The sequence below is a fragment of the Cryptomeria japonica genome, chromosome 3 (genome assembly GCF_030272615.1).
Source record: "Cryptomeria japonica chromosome 3, Sugi_1.0, whole genome shotgun sequence".
Lineage (NCBI taxonomy): Eukaryota > Viridiplantae > Streptophyta > Pinopsida > Cupressales > Cupressaceae > Cryptomeria > Cryptomeria japonica.
The window spans coordinates 515,984,607-516,007,783 of record NC_081407.1 but is presented as its reverse complement, the minus strand read 5'-3'; the positions used below and the strand labels follow the sequence as shown (position 1 = coordinate 516,007,783).

Here is a 23,177-nt window from a genome sequence, read left to right as displayed (position 1 = left end):
AGGAAGAGCAGCATGGAGGACTGTGAGCACAGTGGAAAAGCACGTGGGTGAAATTTACACCCCTCAAATTACCTCCTTCAACGCACTTGGTACCACAGGAAGCACTCACAATGGCCAACCTGATAGGCGACGTAAGACCCGTAGGAGTGTTGTCCAAGAGAGTTGATGAAGGGGAGCCTCCAGCCCAACGACGAGTGTCGCTGCCACAGATCAACCCAGTCGTACTAGATTTTCTAATAATTTATTTCTTATATTAACCTCATTTAAATTATTAATATTATTTAATAATTTATTTCCTCTCTTTAATATATTAATATTATTTAATATATTAACATCATTTTAATAATTAACTTTACCATTATTGGTGTATTTTATAAGGCTTATATCAGGTGATACAGTAGGGTTATCACAATATATACCTCATTGTCTCTCATTTGTAACAGAGAGTTTTTGTAAAATTGTTGGTATATGCTGCAGATATTTCAATCTAAATCATTGTTCAATTGTTGGTGATTTTGCTCTTCAAATGTTGTCTTTGCATTCTGTTGACGTGTCTGAAATCGCATTGCTGCAAACTCCATATGGCCAACACAGAATAGAATGAACTCGCTGAGTATCCTATCCTCTCTTGAGATAAGGAAATCCCTAATGCTATTTCTTACGTTTGATCAAAGGGGACAACCTCAAGGTTTCGTTCGTCAGGTCTTGACTGCGGGATTACTCAGTGGTTTGATGTGTTTTTGCTGGAAACACAAGGGGACTTATGGTGAAATAGGCAATTGCTGGATGAGTTCCCTAGAACTTTAATAGTCTCGCTTATCGAATGGTTTAAGTTGGGTTGATACTGTTTTCAGCAGGACTGTGGATTCTCTTGGTAAAAAAAAAAAGGAAAAAGAGGGATAGAGAGAGAGAGGTACAGAAAATATAAATTATTTAGCTAAGATAGCAGATTCAGTAAACAGATAGACACCTCCAAATAACTAGATTAAGCATTACTAGCCATTTAAGCACAATACTTGCATCAATCTAGTGCGATCTTCAAGGGAAAATTGAATTTTCATGCTATTAAATACAATATCAGAACTTTGACATTCATTTAGTGAGCATTCAATAACCGAACTAAGCATATGAAAGGTTCAGATTAACCATGCAGAAGGAAAGACAATCAGCCATTCTCTAATGGTATGAACAGCGAGGATTCTATCAGATGTTTACTTAGAAAATGCTATATAAAGGAAAGGAACATAACTGAAAATTCTAAATTAATAAAGAAGGAGACCATGCACTCACAAGGAAACTTGAAACAGTCTTAACTTTGCATTAAATCCTGTAAATTTCGCCAGAGCTTCAGCAACAATCTATGAACTTCTTACAAAATGAGGGAAAACCAATCTCTTAAATAGGCTTCAAAAAGGGATGAATGGCCAAGATCTAATCTAAACAAATGGCCCAGATTCATCCTTAAAAAGAGAACCCATACCCATAAATGGAGGGTAAATATCAGCAACTACCCCAAAGGGAGTAATAACTACCCAAAAAAGGTAATTAAAACTTATCCAAAATAAATCAAAAAGGTTCACAAACATAAAGTTTACATTTAGTTGACTTGGAAGTCAAATATGACCCTTTGGCCAAAAAGTGCACTTTTCAAAATCAAAAGGAAAAAGCACTTTAGGAGAGCACTTTTTCTTTTTCAGCTTCACATCCCTTTTCCAGGAATTCATCCTCGCCGTGCAAATATTCTTGCCAAAGGTCCCGACCTGCTGTATGTTCCTCACGAACATATTCTTGGAACCTAAGGCACAATTGGAATAGCAAACTGAATGCAAGCATAGGAGGATGACGAATTTATACTGCATGCCTTCAAGGTATTGGTCTACGTGCTTCAAACCATCCTTCCAACTGGAACGATTAGACTCGAAGCACAACATGTCTGAATGGAATTGACCAGCAAAACTCAGGTCTTTAGCGGAATAGGTGATCCTATCCGTCCCTAGTCTTTCCTCCCTATCCGGCTGTATCACTTCATCGGACAGGTCATTTTGCCATCCCGAGACCATTGATCGGAGGATCGTTTTGCCGAGTTCTTGCATGGTTTTCAAAATTGTCTCGCATGCATCGTGTTCTTTATCAATGATTTCTCTTGTGTCATTCTTCATGGTGATAGTCCAGTACCACTCCTTAAGAGTGTTGATGTTATAAGGATCCAAGATGGTGGATAATGTAGGAATTTGTGCATGGGTCTAGAAGAGAGCTCTCATGAGGGGAAGAGTAGTGGCAACCACTTCATCCATTCTAAGGGATTCCCTCTTTACCTCTAATAGCCGGACCAGGGTGGTCTCTCGATGGTGAGCCATCTCTTGTACTTCTTCGAGGATTCGTTCTCCCCTCCCTTTGATGCCTTGTATCCATTCTCTGACGGCCCTTGCAATATCCCGTACTCCTTCAAATTCTGTTGTGGTCCTCTGTGCCAAGGCCGTCAGGGGAATGTGGGATTCGGAAGCATTGTGCAATGGTCTCAAGAGTTGATCGATGTATCCCTCGGCCTGCTCGACACGAGCTCGATACATGTCCTTTTCAACTATTATCTCTTCAAGTTGCCTGAGCATGTTCTGTACTGAATCCTTGAATTCCTCCTTTTCCTGTTCCTTAGTGGCTTGTCCGATGGGGACGGTTGTGATGTTATAATCTGCCAGTGTGATCTGATCTGCTGGCTTGTCTACAGGCGGGGTGGCGATGTGAAGAGTACGGTTCCTTTGCTCATCTTTGGTTATTCTGGAATATGCCTTGGGCTTTTTCTTCCCTTTGGCTTTAGCTTGATTTATATGTGAGAAGATGTCCTCCAAATCAATGGGTGGCTTTGTGGCGGCCTTGCGCTGGGCTCGGGCCAATCAACCATTCCTGAGGTACAGTCTGGGCTGATGCTATGGTTAAATTTTCACTCTGCTCTTTGATGTTTTCAGCCATCTCATCACAAATTTGCAGTTGCTCAGTTACAGGAGGAGTGGAGGAGATGTCAAGCTCTTTACTTGCAGTAGAGTTTTCTCCCACTTCACTGAACAATTGTCTGGTGCCTTTGTGTGATGGTAGCTCTTCAGTCTTTTCGAGCTCGCGGGTCTCCTCTGTCTTTTGCTCTCCTTCAACGGTAGAGTCATCTTTGGTAGTGTTATGGAGCAGCAGTTCATGGCGACTCTATTGGGTGGGTTCATGTACTTTGATCTCCTAAATGGATGGAATCTCTCCTTCCTCAATTTGGTTACCCGGCTCAGCTGATTCAATGACTCTTAGCTCGACGTCTAGCATGTCGGGTGCGGGAGGATCATCAGCTCCAAATGCATCGATGTCACTCTGGGAAGGAGGGGTAGGTATATAATCCAATTCTACTACATCGTCGGACGAACTGGGGTCCTTTGATGATGAAGTGACCTCTGGTCTCCTAATGGGAATCTTCTCCCTTCTTATTCTCTTGGATGTCCGAGTTTCTCTGCTGGCTTTAGCCTTCTTCCTTTTCTCAGGCTTTTCAATTTCTTCCCTAAGTGCATTGGAAGTTCCCTCATCTTTGGAGGACTGAGAATCAAGGCTACCCATTAAGTGGTAAGTGAACTGGACTCCTTCATGAATTAGTCGCTCAATCTGCTAATGCAACCATTGGTCTGTATATCTAACTGGGGCTGCCATGACTGCCTCAAAATCAGTGATCGGGTCTTGTGTCCAATCAACGCCTGGCAAAAGATGTCTTACTGCCTCAAATTCTCGGACCTACAGGCAATTTCCTAAATCTGTGAGTTGATCTGGGACCCAACGATATTCATAGAGTCGCATTTGCTGCACACTCAACCTCGAATATTCACGCCTCCAGACCTCATAGTCATCAGAGCAGTTTTTCCAATAATCTTCAACTGATTCCTTTGCTCTATACCGCCTACCATAGGCTCTCTTTGCCAGATTGTCGTGATCGAAGCATTTCCTTGGAAAATGCTCCTATAGGCCATAGGAGGCCATCTCTGCGAAGGATTCCTCTGCCTAGGAGGGGGTCTTTAGATGGACATCTTGGTTGCCTATAATCATGGGGAATGCGAATCCAACCTGCTTGCTGTCTCTGAGTAAGCTACCAGTCGGACGTGACTGCCTTGCGACCTCCATAAGAACTATCTTGTCGGTTGGGTACCGTGGAAGCCGAAGAGGGGCACCATCAAAGCCAGCTATCCAGATATAGGAGAACCTTGGGAACTGGATGAACCAGGCTTCATATCTCTGTAACTAGAATAGTAGCTTGCTCCGAGAGCCTTATGTGTAATCCTCCCTGCATAAGCCTGACCAAGCGCATTGTGAAGGCGTCATTGACGCGCTCATACTGGCCAACTGCATAGGCCGGGCTGTTCTTTTCCCTCTAAGCTATATCCTGATAGTGTAGCTGTGGGTAACAATCGTATACTTTTACTTGATCAGGTCCATTCCCGATTTGACCTTTCATTATTAAACCTGGCAGCGGGTGGTTCCTGGCGAACATGTAGACTAAATAGGATGTCATAGTGAAGTACTTCTTTGCCTCAAGTTCGATCAGCTGGGTGTGGCTATTGTCGCTTATGATCTGGGCGCAGTCAAACTTGGACTTCCCAGTGAAGACCTGTTCTGTGAAGTAAAACATCCATTCTTCAAAGTAGTTGGATTTGGGGAGTCCCATAACCCTGCTGAGCAGTGTGACCATGTCCCCATGCTCATTGTGAAAGTCACTTCTTGGGGTCTTTTTCCCAATTCGGACGCTTGGAGGTCTTCTCTCCCTGTACCACTCTTCATTGATCAGTGTTCTGTATCTAGCAAGATTCATATCATACGCCCCCTGAGCTTCATCTATAGTCGTGGTTGTGGGATTGTTTGGGAAGGGAATATCAAATGCGTTGCCAATGGCCTCAGGAGTGAAGTTAGCAAGGACCATGTCTTCGAGGAGCACCAATTTGGAACCTGGTTGGTAATGTCGGGCGGCCTCCACTACTAACTCATAGTTTTGCACTGCTAGAGGAAATCCTGCTACTTGGGCGATGCCACTTTCCATCATTTACCTAGACCTGCCATAGGCATCAGGGGAGAAGACTCGGCTTCTAAAATCTTGGATATCGATATGGCCTAGGTCAGTATCACCGACATTGTCCCAGACACTCTGCACTTTTGACTCCCTCAGTCCCCCTCTTTGATACTGGTATTTCATCCTTTCGACTCTGCGAGGGATATCTAATTTGGATGCTTGTGATGTCTCGGCTGTAGCAGGCGTCTTTGATGATTCTACTGCCAATTTAGGCATTTATCCTGCACAGCCGGACGCGGATTACGAGGCGATAAAAAGGAAGTAAAGCGGGTTAGATACATGACATACCAGCATACCTTGATTAATTCAAAAATTGAATTGAAAGAACAGCATGATATTGTTAGCCAAAAGCTTGATTGATTTAAAAACAAGTATTTATGAAGCTTTCGATTGCGGATTTACACTTAGGCATTTTCAGGATCAATTTTCAAAACGGACAAAGCCTGAGAAATTCTCCTAAGTTTGAAAATGCATTTTCTAACTGATTCTTAGGAGTAAGTTCTGATTTCAATTGCTTTGCATGGCGCCTTACGAACGTAAAAAAATGTGACTTGAAGACTTTAGTATTTTAATCAATTTTTTGCACAGACATCCATCCAATTTGTAAATATTTCAGACGATTGAGAGAGGTAAAGCACACTTACCTGGTGAAAATGAATGGCGAGAAATTGCACGATTTACAAATTTGAATGGGGGAGTTCTGCAATTTTGAATTTCAACAGTTAACTTTTAAATCCAAATTCGCGCCTATGGTTTGAAAAGAATTTGCAATTTTATACAGACTTAGCAATTTACCTTGGGCGATTTTGCAAGTTTAACCTGGGTAACTTAGTTGAAACGCGATTCTGAAAATGGGCTGCGGATGGCAAATTTCGGTGAATTGGAGAGTTTTGAAAACCATTTAAAACTTTAAACTTTCTTTCATATTTACCCCAAATCGCGATTTTCAGCACTGAGGGTTTTTGCCAATTTTTACTTTCACGCACTTTCACCCTGAAATGTGATTTTCGGCATTGAGAGTTTTTGCCAATTTTCGCGTAGTTCCATATTTCGCGATTTTCACACTTCATTCGAACTTCGGCGGACTGGGGCAATTCATCAATTTCATTTATCATGTGTTTACGTCTTTATGCGAAATTCGGTGCCTTGGGATAATTTTTTAAACCTTTCAAAATACTCACCTATCGCCTGGATTGCGATTTTCGGCATTTTATGACACTTTGTCAACTTTTCAATATTTTCGGACCTTTTTAGTTATTTGCGAACTTTCTTCTTTTTGGCATTTTGGCTTAAAGGTCCGAATTTCGGCCCTTTTAGGAGTTTTGTCAACTTTTTACTTTTCAGCATTTCACTTAAAGGGTCCGAAATTCGGCCCTTTTGGCCTTTTTGCCAATTTTTCAACTTTCTAACATTTCATTTAAAGGGTCCGAAATTCAGCCCTTTTGGCCTTTTTGCTAATTTTTCAACTTTCTAACATTTCATTTAAAGGGTCTGAAATTCAGCCCTTTTGGCCTTTTTGCCATTTTTTCAACTTTCTAACATTTCATTTAAAGGGTCCGAAAGTTGGCCCTTTTGGCCTTTTTGCCAATTTTTCAACTTTTCGGACCTTTTTACAACTTTGCTCTTTTTCAGACCTTTTGGCTGAAAGGCGCGAGCTTCGGCACTTGGGTGAGTTTTGAGGCTTTCACCCCTCCTTTTACCCTCCGGATGGCGAAAATCGACATTCATACAAGTCCTGCAAACCTTTAAAACATCATTCAATCCCTCTCATTATTCTTATGCGAAAATCGGCATCTTTGGGTCCTCATGCGACCTTCTGATGCAGTCCTTTTACTTGGCGAACTTCGCCAGTTTCTATCATCCCACGCCTATTTAAGGCGATTTCACAAGTTTGAACAATCTCTTGGGATCCGTGCCCGAGGGTTCGACTAACCATACGGATCACCGGCTCCTTCGCTCAACATCATCATCTCATGGACTGATCGCAGGCTCGCTTAAAAGGCCGCGAGACACTCTGCGCGGAACTCAACAGGGCGAAGACGGAAAGGCCCCAAAAAAAAGGAAGGGGGACCCTATCGGCGACAGGGAGCGTGTGCAACGCACAACACATTCATGGTTCTCAATTCCTCCAAGTTAGATTAGAATTTGTTTTCATGTTTATTAGATTGAGTGAAAGATTTGTTGAATATATTTGTGTGGAATCCTTAATCCATACCACTAGCCTCTCGTCGTTGGTAAGTGCGCCTTGTGTGGTCGATTGGAAATTTGAGTAAGCTTAACTTCAACTATTACGCGTCCCTTGACAAGCATCAACTTGGATGGTGTCAACGTTTGATGGTAATAGTCTAAAAATCCTTAAGTATACCTTAGACGATTGCACTAAGATTGTGTCAATATCTGTTTCCGAGACTTTGCCTAGTTTGATTCCACTAAATTTGTTCATCATTTCCTACATTCCTAGGCCTAGAATAGATTTTTTGAACCCTATTCCTTTTGCCCGTTTTTTTAGTAAGAATTAAGTCAAGAACTACATTGCTAAATCCTAAGTTGTCAGCATACCTATTCCGCATATTTCATGATCAAAGAAGATAATCCGAACATTTGTGTAAGTCCCCAAGTGAACACAGCAATTCACATTGAGTTACCCACTCGTCAAGACCTGACATGTAGAAACCTTGGAATCATTTTAGTTGATCTTACCCTTAGCATCTGAGGTGATTTTGTTCGAGAGAGGATAAATTACTTTAGTATTTTATTCTGAAATGTTATGTGCATAAAACACACATCAACACAATCCTAAGACCCCCAAGACTAAAAATCGGGTTTTAAGAACCCCATTACAAGTAATAAAAAAAAATGACTTGTAATAGCTTCAAAAAGTCCCCACAAATTGCATATAGAAGCTAGAAACCCGAATTGAATCAAAAAATAGCAAAAACACAACCAAAAAGCATTAAAAATCTATCTAAAAGACCAAAACTCGCCTAAAAGCTTAAACACTAAACAAGGCACAAATTTTCATCGAAAAACGTGCAATAGAGGAACCACAATAAGAATTTTTTTTAAGAAAAATTCGTATAGGTTGCCCTCATTTTATTTTATAAAAAGTGAGGACAACAACTTCACAAAACCTAAGGTGAAAAAAATAGAAATGAAGTCCTTGTATTTGTAACAACTAGTGATTGTTTTTTATCTTTTAGTTGCAATAGGCTAATCAAATAATGTCTTAGAAATCTTAGATAACTCAAAGAAAGATTGAGAATTTCATGTACCCTCTACTTCTATGACTCATATGGCCTGAAGTAATAAAAATACAAAGATAATTCTTGTGTCTCAACTCTTGAGTCCTTATTTATGTAGTAAAAAGTATGTTTTACTTTGTTTTTTGCAGTGCCAATGTGAGATCCTTTAACCTAAGTAAGAATGAGGAGTTTGATATTTTGGGGAATCCATATATTAGTAATTGAAGTGCGGGAAGGGAAATGACCAGCAAAAGGAGCATTCAAATTGGTAGTTGATTTGGGATTGCTGTGAATTTTGGTTTCCCTCCTCGGATGTTGGAGGCTCTTTTATGTCTATTTACAAAAAAATTAATGTTGACAAAACTATTAATTTGAGGGGGGAATCACCTATGGCAGCATTACAAGAGTGAACACACTCCTACACATTGTTGTTGAAGGGGTTGTAGTATGTAGTCAAGAGGGCTGAAATAATGAAATTGTGTAATGGTGACATCTCCACAGCTTATTTTACCTCAGCTTCTTATGAGACTACTAATACTTGAAACCAATGGCATGCACAAATTCTTTTTTTTTTGTGGCATTGAAAACAGCAAAGCCTAAGGGTAAATGTAAGGCAAATAGTTCAACCCCTAAACCAATAATAGATATGATCAATGTATAAGCCAAAGTGAGGCAGATTGCTTCGTTGGTAAATTGTAATGTCCCCTTTTTGTTTCCTTAATTAAGTAGTACATCTAGATTTGTTTTTATATTCTTATGTCTCTTATATGAATTTAGAATGATTGTTGTTAATGACTGTTTTTTCAGTTGTATTAATAATATTAAATTGTACCATTAGTTTTCAATTGTATTAAATTGCATTAACAATATTAAATTGTATCCAAAGTAATGGTTGTACTAGGGGTGTTAAACTGTATTAAGAGCAGCATGCTATATTATCAATATTCCTCATACCCGTAATGATTACCAGACAAGGTGCTGCTGATTTCTCTTATTTCTTCCCGTATACTCCTCTTATTCCCTTTTCCCCTTTGTATTCTCCTTTTTCTATCCTTCCTTGTCCTTGCTGGAGGAGGCCGATAGTATTTAATGTTTTTGACTAGTTACGTCCCTTCAGGGGGATAGGCATCCTTCAATAAATATCCCTTGGATAGTATCCTCTCAAAACCAAGTTATTATCGATGCAAATAGGTATAAACAAGCCTTAAACCAATGCATTTGTAATAAACAGATTTGATATATGTAATACACATTAATAATAAACTGAATAATTTTATTAATAATAATAATTAATATGTAATGCACATAATGATAATACAACATTAATAATAATAATAATAAATTGTGGATAATTCTTATATAAATTGTAAATAATAAATCTTTAACAGTAATAATGCGCAGAAGTAATTAAAGAAATCAATAGAATGGATATATATATATATATATATATATATATATATATAAACATAATATAAAGGACATTAAAATCCCTCCCCACTCAAGATTGCTGTCCTTAGGCAACTCCAAATTAGAATGGACAAGTATCTGAGCTCCTTATTTCGAATGTGAATTATGATTTGATAATAGAAACTTGGCGAAGTTTAACTTCAGACAAGTTTTCTCTCATCATAGATATCTCTTACATTAAGGTAAGAACTTATGCATGAGGATTAGAAACATGGTACACTTCTATGACCTCAAATGCAATGTTCTCTAGGTAAATTCATATTCTCTTTGATTTCTTCTTGTTATTCACATATTCTAGATTAACTTACAAACAAAGAGCCCACTTTGTTATGCAATCTTGAGTGGGGTGGACTGTAATGTCCCCACTTTGATATAGAATTTAATGGTAAATAATAATAATAAAATTAAAATGCAAAAGAATAAAAATTAAATTAAAATGAAAATATAAAAGAATATAATTAAAGATAGTTAAAATTTAGTTAAGTTAATGAATGGTCAAAAGACATGGAATGAAAAGTTGTGACTCCCTCAAACATGAGATATAAAAGGGAGAAGAGAACCTCATTTGAGAGGGGGGATAACTTGGGAATCAGAAGTGCAGATTTGATTGTGAAAGGTTGTGTCCCTTTCAAAGGGCAGAAGTAATGAAGAGCTGCACTCTTTCAAAGGGTGCTAATGGTGAAAGGGTGTGTCTCTTACCAAAGGGCATCCATAATGAAAAGGTGTGACCTCTCCCTCACATTGAGAGATATAAAGGAAAGGAATCAAAAGCATCCAGTGACATGACCATCGATCAGATCAGATCAGAACTGTTATTAAGTTACAGGCAGTAACATACTTGTTCTTGGTTGTATGCATGGGGATGTGCTTAATATATGGAGCCTAATAATATTCTTATGCAAAATTTAATAGTAATATTAATATAGACTGCAATATTTATGACAGTCATACTTAATTTCATCTTTATTCATAATATATGAGAAGTTAGTATACTTAATCTTTACCTATTGCCCCACATGGAGGATTGGATAAGATAAGTGGATGGTGTCTAATACTTATACTTAATCTCTGCTAAGATTGATGATTAGGATTGATTAGGGATTAGATGTGTAGTTGTTAGGGAAAGGCAGTGTTAATACCTCACAAGGTAGATAAGACCTGCGATGGAATGGACATGTGCTACATCATACAAAGGCAATGAATAAGGCCTGCTGCGGAATGGGCATGTGCTACATCATACAAAGGCAATGGATAAGGCCTGCGGTGGAATGGGCATATGTTACATCATACGGTGCCCTAACAAAGATACTTTCCAATCTCCGCTAAGATTGATAATTAGGATTGATTAGGGATTAGACCTGGCTATGTTGATTATCCCTTGTATGATGTATGCTAATTGTTCCCTAGAGCTAACAAATGCATAATAAAATATAATAAGTAAGATGAGATGTGTTTAATTTATTGGAAAATAGGCTATCTCCTAATAGGGGACATTACATAAATTCTTCTTTGCCAATGGTATTCCATTCTATATTATTCACTCCTTATGTTAAGGCTATGTCCAAGGTTGGACATAGCAAGGCCTTCATATGTCACACCAAGGGAAGCAAAACTGAGGACTATCATCTTGGATGAGAAATATTCCAAGACAAAAGTATTAAGGAGGGGAAAAAAAAGGCCACACGGATCTCACATGGGCGAAGCATTATTTCGAAAAGGTGGATGGTTATTAGACACCATCCACTTATCTTATCACAGTCACATGTAAGGAGAGGCCTAAAGAAATCAACTATACAAGGAATTTCAAGTACGTGCAGTTCAAATTTCATAATCTCAAAGATACCATTGAGGAGATTGACCTTGACAGTGTGGACAGGTTGTGACAAATGTGGCATATGTGTGAAAGGCAGCCATGAAGTTGATTGAATTGCCTACAAGCATGTCCATTGGACTTCTTGTTGTGTACATACCATGAACGATGCACTCAAAGACATTAACAAAATTGAGTTAATCAAACAGGTTGCATCTGATGCAAGAAATGTGTGGATGCTTATCTATTATTAATTACAACACATCATATGCACCATTTCAGTCCTAGAATTCTCCTAGAAGAAATTTAGCAAACCTGTCAAAACCAAATATGCATACAACTCCATTCTATTAGATAGGATTATTGAGTTGGAAGAACCCTTGCAACTATTGATCATGACAAAGAAGCGGTATTAGTAAGCCAGATCACAGAAACAACAGGGTTTTAGGGTGGAAGAATTGGTGAAAACTGACATTTTTTGGTCAAATGCCAATTACATAGCCTCCATTATATCCTTCGTTTTCATGGCAATCAGATATGAGAACTCTAACACTTCCAACCTTGGGGGGAATATATGAGTGCAGCAGCAGATAACAAGAGATGGAGGGGTATATGCTTATACATAAAATTTTGTAAATTATTGTTCCTTCCTGTTCCAAAATTAGCTGCAGTTATAAGTAGATTTAAACAAATATCTAGAGCTGTAAGAAGATTTGTAGATGATTAGGTGTTCTCTGATGATTAAAATTTGAGTTTTAATGTAATTTTTTACCAGAATCAATAAGTTGGTGAGAATTGATAGCTAGAGATTTTTTTCATTTCTTGATTCTTTCATCTTTGAGCATTTTTGTTTCAAGCAGATGTGAAATAAAAAACAGTCAAATCATCCAACTTTCAAGATATTGTCATTTGACTTGATTGTAAAACATGTGCACAATATTTATTCATGATAATAAGCTCAATTAATTCCTAAATTTCATAAAATTATCAACAATATAATATCAAAGAAAATTGATTCATCTAAGGATGAGTCTGTGCAATTATCATGACTTAAAAAGATGCACATACCCGATGAGCAACCCAATAATTCCTCTCCCTCATTTCAATCATAAGAGGAAAAGGTGGAGGAGCTTTACGCTCAAGAACACTTTTTTGTGTTCCCCTTGCCCGAGCTTCATCATCCCCCAATGTAACTGCTTGCACTCCCCCAATCTACAAAACCAAATAAAAAACATCACATCAACAAATCCAGCCAGGAACTTTAATTTCCTAGTATTATACATAAAAAGAACCGTACAATTTTATAAGAAAATAAAAGAACTAAGAAATCTAACATATGAGTCTTTTGAATTTCATTTGACTTAGAATGCTTGTAACGCTGTGCATTTAAACCATTTTAAAGCCTTTGGAAATGAATTTACAAATTTTCTTACGCACATCCAAATGAATTGATGTCTTAATAGAGAAAATACCATAAGGATGCTTTTAGGAGAACTGTGTTGCTTGTTTATGACAAAAATTGACTTCCAATTGTCTGAAGGATGTCAATCACAAACTTTCAGGTAAAATACGGTTTCACCTATGTTTTCTCTTCTCACTGTAGAATTCAATAATTTTTATGCTTCAAACACTCATATTAAACTCATTAAAATAAATGTTATACTCAATTTTACTCCAAGAATAAAGAATAAAGACCTCAGATTAGTCAAAGACCATTTTATCTCAAGCATGAATCACACTGAGAAGTTACAGAAAACAAGCAGACAGAAAGCCATCTATAAAAAATGCAGTAGGAGGGCTATTCTTTAATTTGTAATTTCTCGATATATTGTACATGAAAGTCATAATATGAATGATGACAAGGCTCCTTTACTTGGGCCTTGAGTAACTCCTCTAAAAACAGGACTGACCATCTTTTGGGGATGCCACATTGTCAGACTCTACCACTTACCCTAAATTCCTTTTTAAAGAATGGCAGCTTGGTACTTGTCAATTACAATTTTGTTCACACACGTGAGAATTCTACTCAATAAACTTGATATGTGTTTCTCACTCACACATTTTACTATCATGGTCACATGCCTTTATGCTGTCCTTTTCTTTTGTAAATTTTAAATTTGAGATTTTTATGAAGCCCTGCCACATCTCACCATCAAACCTAGGACACACAATATACCAAATTTTAGCAACACCGTCAAATTATCATTCATACCTTTGTTCTCCTCAAAGTTTATTTCTAGAGCATCAACAGCTATGGTATCTCTAGCATTTAGCATGAGCTTTCATAATTTTTTATCCAATGGAATTGTCTTTTTTGTGGTTCAGCTTAACCTTTATATGATATCTTGTCAAGTTTGGTGGTTTTTGTTCTTAATAATTCAAATAGAGGGTTTCCCATGTCTTGCTATCAAACTTAAGACTAAAATTTTGAGCAAGATCATCAAATAATCACTAATATCATAGTTACCAGACTTGACCTCAGCAAGCTGCTTTTTTACTCAGACTCAACAGAAACTTGCCACTTTTAGAAAAGGGCAAAAGTAAAAAAATTTGAAAAACATTAACTTTCAAAAAAATAGGTCTAGGCTCAATTAAACTCACCAAACTTGGCTAGAATTGACAAAATTCACCAAATCTTTGAAATGAGTTTGCAGGCCTCATTCGATGCAGTCATGTTCAGGGCCTTATAGGGCTACCCAACCACGCAGCCAAAACCATGCCAAACCCATAAACCTAGGATCTCAGCAATTATATTAACAGTCACAAGAAACTTCATATCAATTTACTCCTATGCACTAGGAGTACAATGATTACAAACTCAAAGACGCGCATTATAGACCCCTCAACAATAAAATCTCCATCAGTTCGAAGAGAACCAAGATCCACCCTCATCCTCCTCCAACTTTTCAAACCCTGAATGCATAGCAATCCCCCCATTTATATTTTCCTTCCAGCAATTGAGCAGTTTCAGTTCTGGAAGTTGAATCATTTCGGTAGAGGATGGTAATTGAAACTGAATGGAATACTCAAACTTCTAATTGGTTTGTCATCCAACCGTCATCGTGAGATTTTGGAAGTCCCACAATTCTCTTTTGAGCTTTCTTTAGCTTCAAGCAAAGGTTGTCGTGAACAAACACCAAGTCATTCATCCTTTTGTGTTGGGCAGTTGTGTTTCTTGGAATGTATGTGTTCAAAAACAGTCCAAGTACACTCACAAGCAGATGAGCTGCATGGCTGGCTCAAAACGTGTCTTGCCATCCATTTAAGATTTCTGGTTTTGTGACCAAAAATATTGGGCCACTGTACTGAAAAACATATTATATGGAGATTATATCATGTAAGAATATCTTAAAAGCTTAACACATTTAACGATCATGTCCACAAAATAGAGAGACTGTCAAAATTTTATAGTCTACCTAGTTGGAAGGTCTTCCTACCTTCCACAACAACCCTAAGATGAAAGTGTTGGAGTACAGAGAACACTAAGAGGGGGAGGGGAGGTGAATCAGTGTTCTTAGTCAACTTAAATTTCAATTCAACTTTTCAAGGATGTAACAAAATTGCACATGAACTAAGGATATAATCTTTTAATAACAGCCAGTATAATGAAACAAAATGGCACATCAACATGTAAAACACAAAGCTCACAGAAGGGTCCGGACACAATGATTTTCATGAGTGGATAACCCTCATAGGGATGAAAAAACACTCGGAAAGTGCCTCACTGTCTTATCATGCAATTTGTTGTTTACAAAACCTCACTGGCTTGTTGGTTGAAAATTTTGTACACTTGGAGAAATATACAAAATTGTGGCTTCAACCACACTGTGTGAGTAAAACTCTCCTAATTAAGGGTGTTGGTTGAAAATTTTGTACAGTTAGGGATATATTCAAAATTGTGGTTTCAACCACAGCACATGAGTAAAACTCTCCTAATTAAGGGAAGGCTCCCCCTATCTAACTACAACTTTGAAAATAAAATACGATGGGACAGCAATCTTTCTTCTTCTTTCAAGAAAGACAATATCCTTTTCTCTTCACAGAAAAGGATAGCAATTGAATATAAACAGCAATAACCACTTTCAAATGAAATGAGAGAAAAGAAATGAAGTTTCCTGAAAGCGCAAAGACTTTCGTCACTTCCTTCGGGACGGGACGACAATATCAAGCTCAAAGACTTGATTATGTGAAGTCCTATCTACCCTTTTCTACACTAATGATATAAAGAACAAGTTATGACAACTCAAAGACTGAAAAACACTATTCTTTTCTTCTTTAAAACAATGAGAAGTAGTGTAAGCTCAAAGACTCACAGCTATTTCCCACAAAATCTACTCCTAAATTCTCTTAAGAACAAGTGAAAGCACAAAGACTTGCAGCTTCTCTCAACAAAATATTTATTTTAATCTATATTAAACTCAACTACTTGCAGCACAAAGACTGCAAATCAGATGTGATTAAGCTCTTTAGGAACACTTGCAAGAAAGATAATATAGAACACTAACTCAAGAATGTAGCACAAAGACTCAAAGATTGAGCAATTTCCTTCTATTCCTTTCAATTCTTGAATTTACACATGAAAGCTCAAAGACTTCTTTGCTGTAAATTTGGCAGAGTTTTGTTTGTTTTCCAAAAGATAAAGATTACAATAGACTCCTCCCGTATTTATAGAAGAGGAGCCTTGAGAAAAAGGTGGGAGGATCCTAACTAACTTGAGAAATTCTCTCAACCACCAAGACTTATTCAATAACTAACTAAGACTTCAATAACTAACTAAGACTTATTCCAACTACAGTCCTAATTGGACACAACTTGTAGTTGCCTTGCATGTAATTACAAAAGTGCAAGTAATGTGTAACTTGCTTTTTACAAAAAATACTTTTACATGTAACTTATCAAAACAAAATTACAACTAAAGATTACAAAGGTGGAAAAATACAGCTAAGTGTTGAAAAACACTTAAGTTGCATTACGTGAAGACACGAATCCTTTAAATTTCTGGATGCTCGTTTGTAGTTCCTCGGGATTCGGTTCATGGGTGTTCTTGGCAACAACCATGGTCTTCACAATAGTGTCATGACACCGGAGGAGCGCAGAGTTGTTTTTATCCAGGATAGACTGGATTTCATGAAAAAATGTTTGGTATTTCATCAATATCTGAATTGAAGCGGTCGAGAATTGTTCGTTCCTCCATTCATTATGAATCCTCATCTGTAAATCAGCAAGAACTTCTTCTTCTGGAATCAGCTCTCCATCCTGACTTACTATGTTGCAAGAGGCCCTTTCACAATGTGAGACAATAACTCAGAAAACTTCACCCCGGAATCTCTTTGCATCACCGATCTCCTCAATGAGGGATTTAAGAACAAGGACTTTGTTTTCCAGGAGCTCTCCAAATTCGAGGTACATGACCCTGGAAGAGATGATGGCATGCTCCTGTAAAACACTCAGTTGTTGTTGGGGCATGGTACGCCAGATTGTCAAACTTTCTTCAACACTTTCCAAATTCTTTTTGAAAGCATTAGAGGTCTGATCCAGTTTCTCCTCAATGGTCTCTCACTCAGACATCATCTGAAAAATGTCTTTCATTACCTGTGCACATAGATCATGAAGCTGATCAACCCAGGAATCCAGTGCTTGTACTTTCTGAGAAGCCCTTTCCACTCCACAAATTGATTCTTGGGAACCAGAAGAACCTATGGAGTTACTCCCTTCAGCAGCAGGTTTTGTGATTTTATGAACGGCTGCCATAAGTTGTCAGTTTTCATCTTCTAGCTTGTCTTTCTTTGCTAGAAGCTCATCACACCTTTGCACCAGCAAAGCAACAGAAAACTGAGCATCATGTTTAATGACCTCATGCGTCTGTTTGCCCAACTCTATCCTTGTAACCTTATAATCGGCAGCTAACATTTCCTCAAGTGGCTTATCTACAATAGGTTCCACAATTTCAGCTACCTTCATCTTGTTGTTGTCAACAGTTACTCTGGAGATAGTCTTGGCCTTCTTAGCGACTTTGGATCTGGACTGTTTCAGTTGCTGATAGTCAAAAGCATCATGTGAGATTTCTTACTTCTTCCTTTTCGGAGTAAAAGAACTAAGCCATGGAGTCAAAGTCATCAACTCCCCTTCAATAGCAATTGTAGGCAAAGGAGAAGCAGTTTTTGTTTGAATCACCGTGGTCATCCTGGGAGGAATATTTGTTTGGACAGTGACCACGTTTTTCTCAGTTACCAACGGGCATGAAGATTGCCTCATGAATTCTTCAAAACCAGAAGTGGAAGTATCAATTTCTGACAGCTGGATGCAAGTAGGAATATCCTCAGGAACTTCCCACACACTCTCTTGTTGATGATCAGGAGCTAGCTCGTATGCTGAAATAGGAAAAGCATTTTGAGGAGATTCATCCACAAGCAAATCAAGAGGAGAAAGAGGCGTCTCAATGGCAACTGGAGGAATGATCTCATGAGGCGAGTTTTGAAACTGGAGACTTAGGAGCATCATCAGATTGTTGCCCTTCTTCTGGATTATCCAAATCGATCACCTGAACATGAAATCGTGATTTTTCCTTCCCACGAACTGTCGTCTCCTCAAGGAAGCACTACTGCCCGACTTACTCACAACTTGATCCTTGTGCCCAAAGATGATGCACCTTCCTTGTTGTCAACCTAAATCTCAGACTTACATCCAAGAGGCCCCGTAGAATCATCTTCTTTTCCAACCTTGATTTTTATAAGTCTAACAGCATTATTTTTCAACCATGCGTTAGTGTTAGCCAAGATAGGCTGAAATCTCTCAAGGATGGATATGCACTCTTTGTGTGACCATTGGATCAAAGGAAGTGGAGCTTCCTCAACCCTCTGCGAAATGTATTCAGGATCAAGTATGTGCCCATCATCAATCATCCCTTGTGGGATATCCACCAAGTTCAAATCAACAATTTGCTCAACAGTGAGCCTGCAGTAATCCATTTTCAGAACTTCGGCTTCTGTGCGGAGATCTACCCAAATGTCCTCAATGCGATGCACATGCACAAAGGATTTCTAAATCTTCTCCTTCATACCCCTGTAATCAAAATCAGCTCTAGGTTTAAACCTTTTGAGCCGATTTCCTGCAGTTCAGTCTCCATGGCCTTAGCTTTTACAGATGTGACAAGGGAATACCGGTCAATTTTCAATGGATTTGTGGTAGAGATCTCCATTCCAACCTTGTGTCTAGCAAACTGAAAAGTGTGGACAGCCATGATTTGTCTTCCCAACTCCATAAGAATGATCTTGTCAGTCGGGTATCTAGGAAGCATATATGGCTGACCACCATAGCATCCAATTCTCATATAGGTGAAGGTGGGAAACTGTAAAAACAAACATCCATTTTCGCACACCCTTTCCCATGCCTCATCTGATACTCTTTTGTTCCTTAGAGTTTTGTCGAACTGACACATGAAATATCCAAAGAATGCATCTTGGACTCTTCTGAAATGCAATCTGCTGGGTCTCAACGGCAACTAGTCATAATATTCCCAAACTGGTATAAGTGAGTGATCAACCTTGGTAGAAAGACCTAGAAAGTGTCTAAGTGATGCTGCCAAGTATACCAAATATGAGTTCATGAAGAAAGTCATGGTGCAAAGGACTGTTGCAAGTTGTTCACACAAGACATCGCTGATGACTTCTCCCCATGAAATGTGATGAGACTGCCTTATGAACATGATAAACCAGTACATCCATGGCTCAAAGACATTAGAATACTCGAGGCCCATCATCCTACTGAGAAGGGTTATGGTGTCTCTGTTGCCGGGAATAATCATTATGTTATGTTGTTATATTATGTTTATGTTGTCGTTGGTAATAATGAGTTACGGCGGTCAGTTAGTTAGCCGACGGGTAGGTAGTTGGAGTCGCAACGGTTGTGTCGTACCCCTTCGGGTATTATATATTGTGTACCTTTTCTTCGAAGTAGGATCATGATAGTCGTGTAAAATGTAATGTTATAAGCACTTGATGTACATGGACTGTTGAATTAACATAGAGACTGGTTATTTAATGTATTTCCATTATGTTCTGTGCATTTACTTTCTGCATTTAACCGTTTACCCGAGAGGGCAAACATTTGGTGCCATTGCCTAGACGAACTCGGGAACGGAAGACACGGATGGCGCACAGACACAATGGGCCTACCCGTTGGTGAAGTAAACCTGGAGGCAGACGACGCGCGGACAGAACTTTACACAGGAGAAGAAACGGCAACGCGAGAATTTTCAATTTTGCTCCAGGTAGCCATTCAGACATACGTTCGACGAGAAGCGGCGGAGGCAGAAATCCCACCAAGTGTCGTGTGGACAGCGCTGGAGGTTAGCCCGACAGTAAACCGGTTGATGAACCACCTCCCTCGGTTGCTTGCACGAGCATCGCTGGCACAACAGGCCCGCCTAGAGGAGATTGCCCAGGAAGAGCGACGACAACAAATCCTGCAACGCTACGAAGAGAACAGCCGACGGGAAACGGAACAAGATGGTGCCAGGCCAGGAGGAAATTGAACCTTGTAATAATCCCGACACACTGCTGATATAAATTGTGGCCGAAAGGCAAAATAAAAATAAAAATAATAAAAGTTTTTTTGTGTACATGGCGTGTGTTTGCTGTGTATGGAAGTGACTTATGCCCAATAGTCTAAATAAGGACAAAAATAAAAAGATACAGAGTGACGAATGGGAAGTGGCACAAACCGCGTTGAATCTCAGACAGTAGATAGAACGAAGGCGTAGGCTAAGGCAGCTTGCCGAGGGATGACCGGCCAAGCGGTTGCCCGAAGGGAACCCAGGAGGTGTCACGGAGGTTGCGGAGGCAGAGATAGACGGAGAGAACTACACTGTCTACACTGTTGTAGGGCTGCCAGAAGGAGTCACGGAGGGTGCCGAAGGAGAACTCTACAGTTCGCCAGAATACCACCGTAGGGTAAGAAGCCGCGAAGAGTTGGGGGAACAAACAAGGCGAAGTCTAAACCTGATCGACGCTACCAGAGACTTGCTAAAGAATTTGTCCATTTCAGAGGACAACCGGAGGGAGACAACGGAAGGTGACGGTACGACCGAAGGTGCCGAGGGAGCACAAGGGTACCGTACGGGAGGCAATTTGTTTGGTTCAGTGTCAGCAACTTTTTCCGGAGGACCCACGAGTGGAGGTTCAGTTGCAGGAGGCGGAGGATCGCCAAGTACAAGCACACAAGGAATTAGAGCGAGACCCAGCGGTGGGATGGCGAGTAAACAAAAATTGCCAAAGTTCACAGGGGAGGGCAAGGAAGACCCCTTACGGCACTGTCGTACATGTGAAACCATTTGGTCTGCCAACGGAGTAACAGACCAGGATGACTGGGTACAGCAGTTCCCAGCCACGTTACGAGGAGTTGCCATAGATTGGTACTCCGATGTGGACAAGCAAAAAGTGGCCACGTGGGCCAATCTAAAGAAGGAATTCACGGGAGAGTTTCGGTTGCTCCGTGATGACAATGAAATTGTAACGGAGATATATAGTACCAAACAAGGTACCAGGGAGACAGTACGGGCATACAGTCGGAGGCTGAAAGAACTCTTGGGTAAAATGGAAAGCCAACCCGCAGATGGATTGAAGAAACGATGGTTCGTTTAAGGGTTGAAATCCTCCCTACGGAGGAAGATGAAAATTGTACCCCCGACGTCATATGACGACGCTTATAATAGGGCGATGGACCTGGAGAGCGAACACAAAACATCAAAGAAGAAGAAAAGTAATAAATCCTCATCCGAGGATGATGACTCTTCACAGGAAAGCAGCAGCGATGACGAGGCTGGCAAACGGGTGCAAGCGCTCCAGAAAGACATGGAGCGAATGAGAAAAGAATTCAAAATAATGAGAAGCACTAGTCGGAACGAAGGGGACATGTGGTGCACTGAGTGCAAAGAGGAAGGGCACACAAAGGGTACTTGCCAAAAGAAGGCATTCTGCGAGATTTGCCAAGTGATGGGACACTCCACCAAGGAGTGCCCATACAACATGAAAACCCGAAGTACGCAAATGAACCAGGTGTTGTTCACGGAGTAGGCCACAACATCCGCACCAGCGAGTACCGGCCAACATACTAACACAACGGCATCATCTGGAGGATACCGAGACAACAGACGTGGCAGCGGAAGGAATAGCAACAATAACAATAACGGAAGCCGTATCCAGTATGACGCCAAGGGCCGGCCAATTATCCAATGTAGGGCCTATAATCAGTGGGGGCACTTCGCCCGTGATTGCACGAAGGAAGCCACCCCTCAGCACCTCTGTCGTTGGTGTGGGCCAGGCGACCATGAGGACGCAAATTGCCCGCAGGCAGGGGTTAATCTCCTCAACATTGAGCAGGCTAAGAAGACTGGTGAGAAAGAAGTACTGGCAATCACCCACGCCCAAACGAAAAAAGCCACTTATCCCAACCCCCGTACGGAGAAGGAGAGATTACGAGAGGCAAAGGCCAATATTGAACGTGAGATGACGACCGAACGACGGGACAACGAGGTGGCGAGTACATCATCCCGTATGGAAGCGGAAAATAACATCATTGGGCAAATCTTGCAGATAGAGATGCCGATAAAGGTAAAAGACCTTCTAGACTCTATGCCACAATTGAGGACTGCCATCCTCACCAATGTGCAAAGCACCGCATTATCGAGTACACCACAGGTAGGAGTTCCCGCCACCGCATCGTCAAGTGCACCACAGGTAGGGGTTCTCGCCACCGCATCGTCGAGTGCACCACAGGTAGGGGTTCCCGCCACCGCTTCGAAGAGTACACCACAAGTGGAGGTTTCTGTCAGCCCTTCGACTGACCCGATGTTACTAGCCTTGAGCAGTGGTAGACACCCAGCTGTGGTAGAAATGGGTATCCGTGGGACCATTCTGAAGGACACCATTGTGGACGGGGGATCTGGGGTGAATGTACTACCAGAAGAAACATGGAAGCGGCTGGGGAAGCCCACCCTGTGGCCACCCACATTCAATCTGGTGGGAGCGGACCAACACGGCATTAAGCCACTCGGCCTATTGATGGCCCAGCAAGTGACAATTGGTACGCAACCATTCTTGTTAGATTTTGTGGTTATTCCCTCGAAGAAGAAAGGCTATGACGCCATCCTGGGGAGAGCGTGGTTGATCAACGCAAGGGTAAACCACAACTGGAAGAAAAATACACTTTCCATGGAGAAGGGAGGGCGGAAATATACCATTGACCTACACACCCAAGATGTTGGCGAAGAGCTCGCCTCTTCAGACTCGGACTCAGAGGACTCTAATAAAGGGGAAGGGGCTCTCGATGAAAGCAAGGGCAAGAACGTGATGGAGCCGAACAGTGAAGGGGTGCTAAAATTGGAGGGATGTTCTGAAGATGAGGTATGCTCACTTAATGGGCTCTTCCACTGGCAAATGGAGGATTACGAAATGTTCCAAAGCTACAGGCTCGAAGTAGAGGAACCAGAGCAACCAACAGAGGTGTACCTGTTGGAATACATAGAATATTGGAAGGGAGACGCCCCAAACCCTGGCGACGTAGATAATCCGAAGAG

The 23,177-nt window shown here is 40.3% G+C and overlaps 1 protein-coding gene across 5 annotated transcripts in view; it reads right to left on the bottom strand.

Moving 5' to 3' along the window:
• LOC131060201 (uncharacterized protein ycf45) overlaps positions 1-23,177 on the bottom strand; it is a 288,117-nt gene that overhangs the window by 168,319 nt on the left and 96,621 nt on the right. For all 5 annotated transcript variants that reach the window (XM_057993353.2, XM_057993354.2, XM_057993356.2 and 2 more), the window contains one exon: positions 12,671-12,814. In XM_057993353.2, coding sequence (XP_057849336.2) covers positions 12,671-12,814 — 144 coding nt within the window. The remainder of the gene's footprint in view (positions 1-12,670; positions 12,815-23,177) is intronic.